Source organism: Galeopterus variegatus, unplaced genomic scaffold (genome assembly GCF_000696425.1).
Source record: "Galeopterus variegatus unplaced genomic scaffold, G_variegatus-3.0.2 Scaffold279, whole genome shotgun sequence".
Lineage (NCBI taxonomy): Eukaryota > Metazoa > Chordata > Mammalia > Dermoptera > Cynocephalidae > Galeopterus > Galeopterus variegatus.
The window spans coordinates 97,269-113,657 of record NW_007726390.1 but is presented as its reverse complement, the minus strand read 5'-3'; the positions used below and the strand labels follow the sequence as shown (position 1 = coordinate 113,657).

At 34.9% G+C, this 16,389-nt stretch overlaps 1 protein-coding gene across 4 annotated transcripts in view; it reads right to left on the bottom strand.

Moving 5' to 3' along the window:
- Positions 1-16,389, bottom strand: part of DDHD1 (DDHD domain containing 1) — an 88,380-nt gene that overhangs the window by 15,545 nt on the left and 56,446 nt on the right. For all 4 annotated transcript variants that reach the window (XM_008566938.1, XM_008566937.1, XM_008566935.1 and 1 more), the window contains 3 exons: positions 8,295-8,557; positions 6,576-6,651; positions 2,337-2,486 (listed from right to left, as the gene is read on the bottom strand). In XM_008566938.1, coding sequence (XP_008565160.1) covers positions 2,337-2,486; positions 6,576-6,651; positions 8,295-8,557 — 489 coding nt within the window. The remainder of the gene's footprint in view (positions 1-2,336; positions 2,487-6,575; positions 6,652-8,294; positions 8,558-16,389) is intronic.

Sequence of the window (16,389 nt, the reverse complement as noted above, 5' to 3'; positions counted from 1 at the left end):
CTCAGCCAGTGAGCGGGAACCGGTCCGTATGTGGGATCCGAACCCTCGGCGGGAGCGCCACCGCGCTTCCCAAGCGGCGCACTATAGCAGTGCGCCACCGGGCCGGCCCCCCTCTATTGTTTTTTAATTCCCTATTTCATATATTTCTGTTGTAATCTTTGTTATCTCTTATTTATATCTGCTTTTGATTTAGTTTGCTATACATTTTCTATTTTTTGAAGGTAAAAATTTACAATACTGGTTTGAGACTTTTCTTATTTTTAATTTAGGTGTTTACAAGTATAAATTTTCCTCTAAGCACTGCATAAGCCCAGCATCCTTTAAATTTTGGTATGTGGAGCTTCGATTTTTATCTCAATGTACTCTGTAATTTCCCTGTGATTTTTTCTTTTTATTCATTGTTTATTTAGAAGAGTGTTGTTTAATTTCCACACATTTGTGAATTTTCTAAATTTCCTTCTGTTACTGTGGTCAGTGAATGTATTTTCTATATCTTAGTCTTTCTCCTAGAGAGAAAAAAAAAGGAAAAATTTAAACATAACAAAACAAAAGATCATGGGAAGACTTCCGTGATCTTTCAATTCAATGTTTCCGCAAACTTTTTGAAGTGGCCTTTTGTTTAGATTCTGTTTTACTGATTTTTTTTAAAGCAATTTATCGTGCTAAACTTAGATATTTAATTTCTGTCCTTGATTTCTTTTTGTTAAGTATACTTGTTGATATGCTCAGAAATTAACTTGCCTTTGAAAAGTTTATTCATCTTCCTCTGTTGAAATTAATTCTATATTTTCATGCTTTTGGAAGACTTTAGAGAGCTATTTCAAATAATTGCAGAGATTATAAAATGAAATATGTAAATATTAAGTTTTACATCTCCAGTTTTTTGTGAAAAATTGAAGCCCTATTTTGTACAGAGTATTTTGTTATTCATCTATTATTCAGTTTATGTATCTATTTGAACAAATAAATGTGCATATTCTTTTTTTTTTTTCCTTTTTGTCTTTTTTACTGACCGGTAACGGGATCGCAACCCTCGGTGTTGCGCCCGCACCGCGCTCAGCCAGTGAGCGGGAGCCGGTCTGTACGTGGGACCCGAACCCTCGGACGGGAGCGCCGCCGCGCTTCCCAAGCGGCGCACTATAGCAGTGCGCCACCGGACCGGCCCATAAATGTGCATATTCTTTTTTTTTTTTCCTTTTTGTCTTTTTTACTAACCGGTAACGGGATCGCTTGCTCAGCCAGTGAGCGGGAGCCGGTCTGTACGTGGGACCCGAACCCTCGGACGGGAGCGCCGCCGCGCTTCCCAAGCGGCGCACTATAGCAGTGCGCCACCGGACCGGCCCATAAATGTGCATATTCTTTTTTTTTTTTCCTTTTTGTCTTTTTTACTAACCGGTAACGGGATCGCTTGCTCAGCCAGTGAGCGGGAGCCGGTCTGTACGTGGGACCCGAACCCTCGGACGGGAGCGCCGCCGCGCTTCCCAAGCGGCGCACTATAGCAGTGCGCCACCGGACCGGCCCATAAATGTGCATATTCTTTTTTTTTTTTCCTTTTTGTCTTTTTTACTAACCGGTAACGGGATCGCTTGCTCAGCCAGTGAGCGGGAGCCGGTCTGTACGTGGGACCCGAACCCTCGGACGGGAGCGCCGCCGCGCTTCCCAAGCGGCGCACTATGCAGTGCGCCACCGGGCCGGCCCATAAATGTGCATATTCTTAAAAAAATAAAATAAAATGAGAGAAAAAAAAATCTTACTTGGCATTACAGTTTACCTGGATGTAAGATCCTTGAAGTGCTTACATTTAAAAAAAATTACTTATAGCACAAATATAACAGAGAATGAAAAAATCCAACATTTTACAATTCTACTAGGCTAAAATAAGTGGTTCTACTTTTTCATGTTTAATATATAATATTTGAATATTTTCATTTTTAACAGGATCTGCCAAACATATTTCATATTGTAGCAGGCTTTAGAGAAAAAAAGTATTTAAAGCAGGATTTTTAAGATCTGTGGTTGTTAGGTTACTGGTATTACAACTGGTTAAGGTTTCAAAGTCCTGTAGACTCCTGTCTCTTGTATTAATTGTCCAGGAATAATATTTTTACATCATGTTCTTATATTACAAGTACAACATAAACAGATCACATCTAAGGTATTTTATTTCATGAGCCCTAAATTAACCAAAACACAAATGTTTTAAGAATATGAACTTCTGCAAATATAATCAGATAAATGAACTCTTTTGTTAATTCAATGGTACCTTGCAAGATTTCTTATAGATTCTTTTAGAAGCATTTTAATATTGAGAAAAAAAGGTCTATATTGAAACTCACCACTGGATCTGTAGGATGAAAAATATTCAGTAACCGGTTACAAATCTCTCTAGGCAAAATATGGTCTTGACTTCCGGTGTTTCCTGGGCGGATGCCACGCAACGCCAAAAACACTGCTAGTGGGGATCCCATACAGAAAAAATTCTCAACCTAAAATGATAAAGCCATCCTAAATTTTATTAAATTTACTCATAATGTTAATAATTATTATTAGTAACTAATAATAATTAATTTATTAAATGTTTTTTCAATGAAATTTGGGCATAACATAATATATGGTCAAATAAAAATAATAAAATTACCTTTAAGTATATTTGTCTTTTTTTAATGAGCTTTGTCCAGATGTTTTCTGCATTGTTAACTATATGCTAACTATTAATCAATCTACAATTATTTATTTCCAGAAGCAACTTCATTATATTTAAATCTAATAGAAGGTGAAGAATGAGAAGAGAAGGAAGATAAGGATAATTTCATTGTGTGAGTGTTTCTATACACTAATCAAAGATTAATTGAGCTACTTCTTTGTATGAAGTAATATGCTAGGTGCTGTGATGAACATAAAGACCAACAAGGACCAATAAGACAGAGCTTGTGCACTCAGAGTTTACAATCCTATGGGGGAGGCAGAATAAAATAAGTGCATAAGAGAGACGAGAGCTATAGGAGAGTGAAGAAAAGAATACTTAATTCCAATTCTGAGGGCTTTACAGAGAAGGTAGCATTTGCATTGGCCAGTAAAAGACGAAAAGGATTTCCACAGTCGAGTTTGGAACACGAGGGCAGGAAAGAATGACATACAGATTGATAGAATCACATGAACTAAAGCAAAGGCAGGAAAGAACCTGGCTTAATTTTGAAAATAGTCTGATTTGGCTGAAAAATTGGGTGTGAGGAAAAAGTAGCCTGGAATAAGTTTGACTAAGAAAGTTGGACCTCGTTTATTTTATAGGTGGTAAAGGAGAACAGGATTTGACCCACATTTTAGGAAGTTAAACTTGGTAGCAATGTGTGGAGGAATTAGAACATTGAGAGTGTGGTGACCTGAAGACAAGTTAGGATTCTATAGAAAGAGTTTAGGCAAGAGATAATCTGAACTGGGGCAGGACAAGCTGTTCCATCCAGAAATGAAAATGTGGGAGGACAAAGTATGAACTCAACATGATCAAATGAAGATGGGGATGGGGAATAAGTCAGACAATTCACCAGATCTGGGTCTGTCTGAGTGGGACGATAGTGGTTCCACTAATTTTATTAGGAAACTCTAGGTAAATCCTGTTTTTCATTCATAATAAGTTGGAGGTATCTTTAACATGTAATATGTAGCTGAAAATTTAGGGCAAGAGATACAGAACTGGATATGCCATCATCCAAATCTATGTGTCACCTTCAGAGAAGTGACATGCAAAATCAAGGGAATGAGTAAGCTTGCCTAGTAAATACACACAATAAGAGGAGGGCTTCATGTAGCACCATAAGGAGTGTCTACGTTTAATTAGCAGGTGAAGGAGGTGGATCTACAGAAGGGAGAGTGAAAGGAGAAGGAGAACCAGAATAAAGTAGTATTATGGAAGCCTGTGGAGGAGAGGGCTTCAAGAAAAACAGGGTGGTCAACAGCACTGGATTCTAACACCCTTCCCTCCTAAATCAATCCTACCTCTCGTGTGTCCCATCTTGAAGAGTGATCCCAAATTCATCCTCTCCTCACATCCCCAATATCCAATAAGTCACTTTAACAGATTCTAACTCTAACATTTCACCTAATTACCTGTCACCTGGACTATACTGTAAGTGTGTCCCTGCCTCCAATTATATACACCTTTAATCCCTTCCCCACAGTGCCCCAGAGTGATTTTTCTTTTTTTTCCAAAATGAAAAAATATATATGAACAAATATATTTTGAAAAGGTACATTGATGTTAAGGAAGGTTTGAGAAAAAGCTTTTTAAAGGACTGGGTGACTTATATACTTGAAGGATGAAGAAAATTAACTTGTGCCAATAAAAATTAAAAAATAAGAAAGAACATTTTAAATAATAGGAACATATGAAAATATCGATTTCCGAAAGGAGTAAGGTCATTTCTTCTATAAAGCGAGGAAAGAAAAAAGGGATAGAGAAAGATGCAAGAAATAGTTGAGGTAGAGGAGAAAGCTATGTATATTCTTTCTGCTTGTTACATAAGTGTGTGTGCAGGCCTCCCCCCCACACCCTACCTAGCTAATTGGCCAGGCACTCCATAAACATGCTAAATTGTTATATCCATGCAGTAAACCACCTTTCTTCCTTTGCTTATGATGAGATTGCAGTTTGATAGAGAAACACACAAAGGAATTATTCTGTCTCAGATAAGGGTAATGACTTCTTTAGAGATATCTACATCAATCAAAGAATTTTAAAGGTGAAATAGAGCTTTAGACATTTAGTCTAAGCCCCTTGTTCAGAGATGAGTAAACAGATGAATTCAGAGATGTTAAGTGATATGGCTAATGCTATATAATTAGTTAGTGGCAAAGCCTCATGATTAGAACAAAAGTTTCCCATTCTCCACACCAATGTTTGTCAATATTTTTTTTTTAAAGTTCAATTGGCAACTGTGACATATCTAACACTTGTTTTCTGAACGTAAATCCATAAAAGACTTCTATTCTCTTTCAAACCCTGCAGTCCTAAATACTAACTTATCAGCTATTCCTTTTTAAATTTCAGATTTCTGTATTTTTTCTTTGAGTAATTAAATAACAATTAAAAACCTGTATTAGATTATACAAAGGTACTTCAACAAATTGTGGAAAAATAGAAAGATAATACATATCTTTCCATGAACTTTTTGAAGTACCCTCATATATAACTATGTATCAGAAGGAAACACAATTATAGTGTATAAGTTCTAGTAATGTGATTTTGAATTTTGAGATCCTAATATACTTAGTGGATCCTACCCAACTCTGCAGTAAAAAATCCAGAACATGAAATAGAAGAGTTTATGTTTTCCACCAGATCAATTCCATAAACTTATCAGTAGTTATATATAATAATGATGGTAGAGATGGAACTCAAATTCTAGGTCACGATGACGCCAAGACAATACTCTCACAGTTTTAAAATTGATGTTATAACTTTATCATATAATTTTTAATTTATGATATGTTAAAAAAAACTTTGTAAGACATAGATTCAATATAAAATTCTGTTTTAAAAAAATTTCTTCATCATTCCACATCTTAACTTGTGGTTTGTTCTTATGATAAAAGAAACACATTTCAAGAAGAGTTAATATAGTACACAGGTACGAGCATATATTCAACAGGAATTGAGTATTAGGAACTTATGACGTCCCCCATCTAACACTGCAAAACAAGTTACTTGTTATTCAGCTGTAGGGTGTGTCCTTTCCAACCGTCTAGTCAATATCGATATCTATCTGCCACCTTGTATTATTCTAAACCATTGTGACCAGCAGGTCATTCTGATACTCAAAAATCCTTCCCACTGCCCATGTCAATTTAAGTTCCTTTCTTCCAGCTATTCCTGTTCTACCACAGACCCCTTGTCCCCATCCTGTAATTTTAACCAAACTGGTTAACTCACCCTGCTCGACATTAACCCCGGGCACTCATGTCTTGTGCTTTTGTTATACACTTTTCATTGACTGAAATACTAGCATTCCATCCCTAAAACCATCACTGATATACTTCCACTTATTTTTTCTCACCACAGACCAACCAGTTGGTCACTAAGATTTGTTCATTCAAAATAGTACATATTTCCCAGATCTTTCTGTTTTTCTTTCCCACTACTCCAGATTATTTGGTGTTTCTTGAGGTACTGTGAAGTTACATCCCTCCATGCTTTTGTTTATGCTGTTCTTTTCACACAGAATAACACTTCTCCTTTCTTCCACTTAGCAATATCTAACTTACTAAGATAAAGTACAAATGTCATTCTTTTATAAACCTTTCCAGGCACAATTAAAACGTCCCTCTCTTGTGCATATATCATTCTGTATACTGCTAATAGCACCAATAATACTGTGTTATATATCTTGAGAGCTGGGGAATTGTCTATTCTTCTTTTTGTAGAACCCAGAAACCAGCAGTGTCTAACACATACTACGTGTTGAACAAATATTCAGTAGAAAGAACAATAATTAAGCTTTCAATTGAATCCAAAAGGTGTGTTTCAAATGATGTTTAAAAAAATACTGAGATAAATAATAAACTCATCGCTCTTTCCTTACCTTAAATTTTAAGGCAGGTGTTTGTGTCATAGATGATGCCTTCAATCCATGTAGCCGTTCTTCTATTTCCCTCAGCCTAGAAAGCAGTATGAGACTATATACACACATATTTATAATTTCATAAATATTAGATGCATATTAGTTTACTAAAGTACAGGTTGAGTTTCCCGTATCTTATCTGAAATGCTTGGGACCAGAAATGTTTCAGATTTTGGAATATTTGCAGACTACATACTGATTGAGCATCCCCAATCTGAAAATCTGAAATACAAAATGCTCCAATGAGCATTTCCTTTGAGTATCATTTCAGTACTCAAAAAGTTTCGGGCTTTGGAGCATTTCAGATTTTGAATTTTTGGATTAGGGATGCTCAACCCGTATAAAGAAGCAAATGATGACCCATTATCAATCCCTCACATTAATCCCTGTTGACAGTATTCATAAACACACCTGTGGGTGTACAGAAAGTCTGTAAAACTTATGAAATGATTAGTAAAAGTATCCCTAGTTTTCATGATACCTGCTGTTAATAACTGTGTCTTTTTGTTTTTTTAGTAAAAAATCCGTTAGTAAAATGTAAGGCATGTACAAGCATATATACACTTTTTAAAAAAATTCCACCACACGGTTGATACCATATACACTGTTCTGTCTTTCTCTTCTTTATGCTTAATAATGAATCTTAGAGATATGAATGAACCACAGTTTAACCCTTCTCTGCTGATGAACGTTTGGGTTATTTCATCTTTTTTCCATTACAGTGTTTCATACCTACTTATATTTAATAAACAAAGGAACTAAGTTAAAAAAAAAAAAGGCCACAGTTGATTTTCTAAGCCTGTTTTTAAAAAATGTTTTACTGGATTTATATGCCTAAAATGCTGCTCTGAGGCTTGCCAAACATTACATTTTCTTTCAAAACTGACCATCATTTTGACACTACACTATTTATGTATTTAACATACAGCACTTAATAAGATTCTAAATGAATCCTTAGACAACTTCTATAAGACTGAAACTAAACCAAGGCTTCCACAGAGAAAATTTTAGTCAATTAACTTGGCTGATTTTGTAAGAGGCTAAACAATCAAAATGAGTGATTTTTCACTGTTCTGTCAAAATTGATCAGATGAACTTGTGTCATTAAGAGGACAAAGAAGACAGGGTATGTAACTATAGATAAAGATAAGAATGTAACAAAGAATTAAAAGTATCAGGAAGACTACAAATGATCAAATAATTATAAAATCTGTTTATAATTATATAACATACATTTATATGTATATATTTAAAAATATATTTGCCAAGAAAAACAAAAAGGATTTAAAATTTTTTTTCAGAATAAGAAAGGTAGAAACCCACCTCTAAAGTTCAGTAAAACTACAAAGGTTTACAAACTGATAAACATTTTCGATAAGGATTCTATGCAGTGATTCAGCTTGGAGTAAGTTTTAGATTTCACTCCTAACAAATTGTGAGGAAAAGTTAGGAGAAAAAAAAGGAGGATAACAAAACAATTTATTTTACGCTAAGGAACACACATGCAATTAGCCTGAAAATTAACAAATAGTGTTTAGTTTGATTAGGCATGTTATCTAGCAATCTTTGTATCCTGAACAGTGTATTTTTTCTTTATTATGAAAATCTTAAAGTTTTCTCCTTAGAGGTCTAGTACATAAAGACATTTTAAATTCTTTCAGAACACTCAGGATATTTTACCGTTGTTTTGTTATATAGAGTTCATCGAGAAGATGTTGTTCTTCGTAGCTCATCCATCGTTCATCAGGTAATTCTTCTTCCTTCTGCAGCAACTGTTCATAAAGTCGAACTGGATTCCAGCCAGTCATTATGTCATAAGTGATTACACATCCCAAGGAATGTGACACTATTGAGACTTTACCCCCTTTTTCTTCAAAGTCTGGATTCCGAGAACAGAAAAGGGAATATAATCGATTCAGCTCTTGCTGAAGGCCTTTAACTAGCTGTTTGAAATAAGAAAACATTATCATATTAGAGTTATCACTGACTGCTCTAAATTTTATTTCTAAACTCAAATATATTAAGCAAGAAAAATATACATTACTGACCAAATATACCTAAATTATTAAAATTAACTCAAGTGCTTCAAAACCTTGCAGGAATCAAGTAGGGTACATACCTATGTGGGTAATTTCTGCCTATATTCTTTAGTGATGACATGGAATACAGACAGATACTACCCACATAGATCCTTTCATATTCCTTAAACCAACTATGAACCAGCAGTTCCATAGATTAAAAAAAAAAAATTCCATTGCAGACTCCAATAAGATTTACAAAGACCCCTCAAAATTTCTTCTTCATTGCAACTTATTCATAGCAATTCTAAATTTTTATACTTTGTGGTTTTTAGTCATGGTAAATTTTAGAAAAAGAACATCAGAATTTATGATAACAGGTATACCAACATATTATATATTATGCATTTAGATAGAGTAATGTAATGGAAGGCCATTATATGATTGAAGGAAAAGCTAATTTTAATCTATTTGATATTTCAAAATTCTTATTAAGTTGGCAATATAGATGAGTAGAAAGTTGCTCTCTATGGCTGGAAAGCAGGGCTTTTTTAAGGTTAGAGGTTGATAATGTGGAAGTATCATAGTAATTTTTCTTTATAAAACTGCTTTCTTTGAAACTAAGCTTTAATATTACTGAAATATTCCATAAAGTCAGAAGAATAAGGTTCTTTTGTTACTCAAATTCATACTAAGCCCTGACCTGAGTTTTAAGGCAGTCCTCTCTTCCTACCATTGCTTGCTTCTGTTTACTTATGCCAGCTGCTACTCTGATAGACAAATATTAGTTATTCGTTGCTTCCATTTTCAATCTTACAATGTCTTAAGAGAAAACTAGACTCCATCAACTTTTACTGAACATTCTTTACCTGCTGACATAAACTGAAAATCATTTGAGCACTTTATGACTGGCAGGGTTAGCAATGGGCATGATGTTCTGTTGACATCTCAGAGCTCTTTAATTCAATACTGAAGTCTAGTTCAAGCTACTGAAACTATGTAAGGGCTGATGAAATATATTCAGCCAATGAAGAAAGAAAAAGATAAGATGAACTGGTAGTATGTGGAAGAATGATAAGCTGCCTTTCCTCTAAGGAGGAATGCAAAACTCTAACTGGACATTTTAATATTTTTCCCAAGAAAAAAAAATTCCATGCTTTAATGCAATGGTTCTCCAAATTTCAACATGCATCAGAATCACCTGAAGGGCTTGTTAAATACAGATTGCTAGGTACCATCCCCAAGTTTTTGATTCAGAAGTTCTGAGATGGGGCCTGGGAATCTGCATTTATAAGTTCCCAGAAGATGCTGCTGCTGCTGGCCTAGGCACCACACTTTAGGAACTACAGATTTAGTGGCAAATGCACATAAAAACCTTCTAAGACATGGGTTATAGGTAAAACTCTAGTTATAGTTTAAGAAGTATGTAGTGTGATGTAAAATTACAAGGCTCTGTTCAAAGAGAGCTATAACGTATGCTTTGGATTTGGCTTTGATAAGAATATAAACTAATCATTAAAATTTTGTAATTTTCCTGATTTATAATCTACATGGAGGATGTGCAGAAAAAGCTAATGTTTAGATAAAATAAGTTCCTTTAAAGGCAATGCTTCTTAATAATTTTGACTTTTGAAGGCCTTGATTTAACGATTCATACCCCCCAAATCTAGGAGCACTAAAACGTATATACTTCAGTATATATAATGTCAGCACTCTGGCAAACAGTACCCAATCTTTAAGAAAATACCAACCCCCCCAAATTAAAAAAAAAAAAAAAAAGAAAATTACTCTACCAGTGATTAACCTATTTCATATTTAAAAATTTTAAAGAACTTCTCACTATCCCAAATACTTCATTAGTCTGGCTATCATATATGAATAACAAAACAAGACACAGAAAGTCTATTTGATCCTAGAATATTTCACATGGAATGGAACATAGTGTGGACAGTTTCCAAAGAGCTGATGATTTCACATGTTTTAATAATTACACAGTTGAAGAGAAATGGTTTTTGTATTACCTTATTAGAACATATCTAGACATGGCAGCATTTCCTATCTTTGCCTAAAGCTTATACATACAGTAACATCTGGGGTCAAACATTATTTTGAAAGCCTACTTTTAAAGGCTTTGCACTACCTCTAAATGCTTCTATAACTAATTCACTCAGCAGCAAAAGAAGAAATTCACCTCTATGTTGTATCTAAAAAGTTGGCCAATTAGGAATTTTTTTCCTTTTCCTTTCTGATCCAATTATATTCTCCTCGCTAGGATCCCTTTGTGACCAAGTATATTCACTTGGGACATCTGAGCCAAGATTAATGATATACCCTGTGATCTTAGCTTTATTAACTCTACAAAATTATCTAATCCAGTCAGTGAACATTTTACACAGAAGGCACTGGATGGCTTTTCAAAAGCTTAAAACAGTTTCTTATTCTCATAACCTCTGCTCAAGAGACAGAGTTAATAAAGAAAATCAACCCAAGAGAAAAAACCCCGGCAGTTTCAAGAGTGGATCTGAACACATAAAATATGGCTGAGGAATATAATTAGTTCTCTGTCCTTCTCCCTCCTTCAAGAAGTTATAACGAGAAATGTAGAGAATTTTAGTCACATACATCAATAAAATAATTTCCAAATGACAATGACAAGATATGGCCACGATAATTCTCTTTATAATTCTTCATTTTTAAAAGCCATTGAAAAGAGAGTTCAGATGTACACAAGATGCACAATTGTTTCTTGATTTCTTGTGTTACTTTATTTAGGGTTGAAATAAGGGTCAAAGGCTCTCTGATGTCGTGATAGTCTGGAATTATTATTATTAATTTTAACCAATCCTCAGAGAGTGTGACCTGAGAAGTAGTGATCGATACACAAAACTTTTGTCCTAACCATTGCTTTTCAGTGATTATTAGCAAATCATTAATTAGGGTTCTCCCACGAGCATCTCAGAATCTGAGTTAAAAGAGACCTTGAGAGGTGACCTAATATAAACTGCTATGGAAGTAGGAATCCCTTCAGCAGCATCCCTGATAATTAAGTGGTGGCTCGGTGTCTACCTCAGCGAATATCTCCATTTTAAAGTGTACACTTCTATTTATTTAAGGCAGCTTTGTTACTATAAAGTTCTTCATTATAGTAAACACGTTCCTTCCCATATTTTCTATTTTACTTTCTAGAGTTAACAGAATAAGTATATTTTAAAAAACCCCATGGTAGCCCCTGAAACACATAAAGACAAATAAAAAAACAGAATGAAGAGATAACGTTTCATGAACTTTTTGTAGTAGCCTTGTACATAATCACAACTTGAATGTCTAAATAGGAACCATAATTCGTACTGAGAACTTTACATACATTTTATCTTTAACCCTCATGGCAACATTTATCAGTAGGTATTTGATCCCTGTTTTGTAAGTGCAGAAGCTGAGAAAGTAACAAATTTGATCTAAGGTCACACAACTGGTTAAGTGGCAGGTTTTGAATCTGTATCTATTTAACTCCAAAGGCTCAGAGAGGAAGGGAACAAAAGGATCTTTTAAATGCCTATCAAATAAACCAAACAAGATTCATTCACCAGGCATGATTACTCCTAATCACTACTTCCCTAAGGAAACATGTATTTTAAAATAATTTATTCCAGAATATTGTCTAACACCAACCTCATGTTAAATAGATTTTAACTTGCAGAATCAACTTTTTCTTTTTAGAAATAAGAAAAATTTTTGTCCATGTCTCAGTTATCAACCTTCCCTTTTTCTTCTTCACAATGCCTTAAGCAGTGTTTCCCTCAATTCCAAGATATCACCTGCGGAATGCTAAAAATACAAATTTACAAGCTCTATCTCAGACTCACTAAACCAGAATCTCCATAGGAGGGAAGTGCGAAACTATTTTTTTTCTCTTTCCTTTTAAAAAATTTTTATTTGAAAATAATTTCAAACTTATAAAATGTTGCAAAATAAAAACAGTACAAAGATCACCTGTATATCCTTTATCCAGATTCACCTACTGTTAGCATTTTATCCCATCTGCTTTATCATTTGTTCTCTCTGCTTCTATAACACACACACACACACACATTCTTCCAACTTTTTGGGGAACCAACTGAGGACATATTACATTTGTCATGGTCTTTTACACCTAAATACCTCATTGTATATTTTCTAAAACTTGAAATATTCTCTTCCATAATTATAGTCTAGTTACCAACTTCATAAATTTACTCTGCTACAATGTTTCATCTAATCTACTGTCAAATTTTGTCAGCTGATCTAATAATGTCATTTATTGCGGCTTCCCCCCTCCAGTACAGGATACATTTTAGAACGAGATATTGTATTTAGCTACCATGTTTCTTTAGCCTCCTTTAATCTGGAATATTTTCCACAGCCATTCTATCAATATTTTATAATATTGATACTTTTATACAGTTCCATTCCTACTTTTTTTATTACAATGTCCTCATTTTGTATTTGATGTCTCTTCATAATTAGAATATTACATAAGTGATGGTGTGTCCTTCACTGGGTATCATATGTGGGGGCACATAATGTCCATCTGTCCCTCAGGAACACTCACTATAGGTGTTGCCTGATTTCTCTAGTGTATAATTACTATTTCTCCTTTTTAAACTAATCAGCAGTCTGTGAGGATACACTTGAAGACCATGTGAATAACCTGCTCCTCATCAAAATACTGTCCTCAAGTTAGTATCCATTGATGATTCATATCCAATCTTCTCTTACCCAATCCTACCATGACAGCTGCAAAATGATGATTTTCCAACTCCAGCATTCCCTGCACCAGCCAGCCTTCAGCATTCTACTATAAGTTAGGGACCTTCTTTCTTCCCCATTTATTTATCTATTTATAATTGGTAAGGACTTATGATTTTTTTTGATTCCACATTAAAAGTACTACAAATAATTTCTTACAATAAGTAATAATAATTACTAAGTTATCGATAATTTCTAATTCTTTATTATATAATCCTTATTATAATTCCACATTAAAAGTACTACAAATAATTTCTTACAATAAGTAATAATAATTACTAAGTTATTTTGGTGCTCAAATTGTCCCAGATCTGGCTAGTGGGAACTGCTTCTTTAATTCGGTACCTGTGTCCTCATGACCTGCCCCATCATTCTTTTGAGCATTTTCCTACCTTCTGTATAACAAGTTGTCCAAGCCCAGAATCAGCAATTTTCCCAAGGAAACACGGTTTTTCTTAGAGGGAAAAAATAGTACTAGAGGCAAAGATCTGGCAATAAGTGTGCTCACTGCAATGGGGTATCTTCGTTTTCTGGCCATTTCAGTGGACAAAGCTAGGAAGTGTATGAATGTATATACACATATTCACCTTCATATATACATGCTACCTATTCACACACACAGTTTAGAAATTTTGAGTTCACACTGATACCCTCAATTCCAGCCTCCCCCTACCCGCCATTCTTTTTTTTTTTTGACTGGTAAGGTGATCGCAACCCTCAGCACAGCACAATGTTGTCTGCACCACAAACTCGTGGCCTTGGCGCTCCCAGTGCCGCACTCTCCCGAGTGAGCCACGGGGCCGGCCCCCACCATTCTTTTTTGCCTGTGTTTTTAATAAGTACCCCAAGTGACATTTGGCAAAGACTGCCAAAGACTGATGATAAATCTTGGTCACAAGTTCTCAGTGCTTTTCCATGAAATTCACCTAGATCAAAAGACAAACTAATTTAAAGCACTGGATGCTCCCTATCCATATTATTTATCCTAGCCATCGGCTCCCTCTTCCTACTGAATACCTGTTTTATGCAATTCCATTCTGAGGATAATTATCTTTGCAGATATAAGAGCAAAGTAGAAAGTGGCCACTTTCTCAGTTATCATTAGCCAGTGGCCAGAACTTTGACTCTGACACTTTTTCTGATCCTTCCTGCTATTAGTATCAGTGTATTTTGGCCTTGAACATCCACAGGATATCTTCTTAGGGCTATATGTATATATGTATACATGTATATACTACATATATATGTATATATGTGTGTGTGTGTGCGTGCGTGCGCACGTGTATGTGTGGTAATATGCTCTCAGCCATCCTCTTTCCCTTCCCCTCCCCTCCCCGGTTTCATTTGTTATATTACAGTTCAATCTCCTAAATATTAGGGCGTATCTAACAATGCCCACTGTATATTATAATGGACTATAAACATGTAAGTTAATTAGTGATCTACTTCACCATCTAGGCCTTCCTTGTTGGTTAGAAATAGGTTCAAATAATATTTCTCTTTGTAGCTTTGCTTACTTTCTAGGAAAAAAATCAGCAAGGCAAGTAAAGAATATATTCAGTCATTGCTCACTTCTAGCAGATATCTTAGAGGCTAAAGTCTTCTTTTTTTTAAACCTAGACTAGGATGATGAGCTGTGTGGAGAATATGGTATCTACTTCCACCATATGGTTGGAAAGTGCACTGCTACATCTATTCTGCTTTTGCATTTACCTTTATCTTCCTGATATCAAGCTGTCCTCTACCTATATGGGTTAACAGAATCTCATGCAGGTGCACCTTTCCTCTACATACAGTGCTATTTCACCTCTCCTTCTAATGAGTTTATAATTTTTACACAGGGTAGTAGAGATAATGGTTTGGTTTGAAGTGATTATGGGACATCCACTTATAGATGCTCAGTTGGCAGCTGAATATACAGTCTGCAGTGCTGAAGAGAAGGGTCTGGGTTGAGAGAAAGATTTACAATAGAATTACTCCTAACCTCTGTACAGAGAGGTCTCTACACCTTTCTGACTTATCTGTAAGCTGATGCAATTTCTTCTCTTTCTTTGAAGAAATTACTCTCAGCTGGTTACCTTCTTACCTTTCTGGTTTCTTTTCCTGAATCTCCTTTGCTCTGTTCTTTGTCATCTGCTGGCACATTAACTGTCAATGTTCCTCAGAGATCTGACTGGGACCCTTTTCTCTTCCCATCTTGCATTCTCTCTCTGGATGATCTCATTTCATTGCTACTACATTTTGAAAAAACTTAAATGATTCCGAAACTCTATTTTTTAGCCTCATTTGTCTAAGTTTATGCCAAACAACTCCAGAAGGAAATCTTACACATACCTAAAATTTAAATAATTCATTATTTTCCTTCTGTTATATCCTCCTCCCTCACAAAAAATCTGGTTCCCCCTCTTCCATTTCTAGCTCATACCAGAACCATCGACGAGCTTCCTAAACTAGAAATTGAGTTATCTTTGTCTCTTCCCTTCCTGTTATCCCTCCTAACAAATCATTCCAAGTCCTCTTAATTCTATCCCACAATTATATTTTGAACCCATTCCTTCTTTTTTATTCTCATAGACACTATTTTGGGTTAGACCATTGTTATCTCTTGCTTGAATTTGTAAGGGCAGAACTGGGTGTGGGATAAAACTGTTTTTTCCTTTTTATCTCCTTTCAAGAAAATTAAAAATGTTTGGGAGGAATGAGATACAACACTATCTATTACTGCCTTTGTCAAATCCAAGTCACTTTATTAGCTTATAAAAATGAAAATGTGTCCAAATGTGTTCAGAAAATATTTGACAAATTAAATTTATAAGTTAACTCAAAGCATATGAAAACAAATATGCTAACTTTGAAATGTTTTACATGTTATTATAAAGATAGCTATAGGTTACTGAAGCTTAAGAAATCTATGATCTTTTTTTTTTTTTTTTTTTTTTTTTTTTCCATTTCCGGCAACGGACCGCAACCCT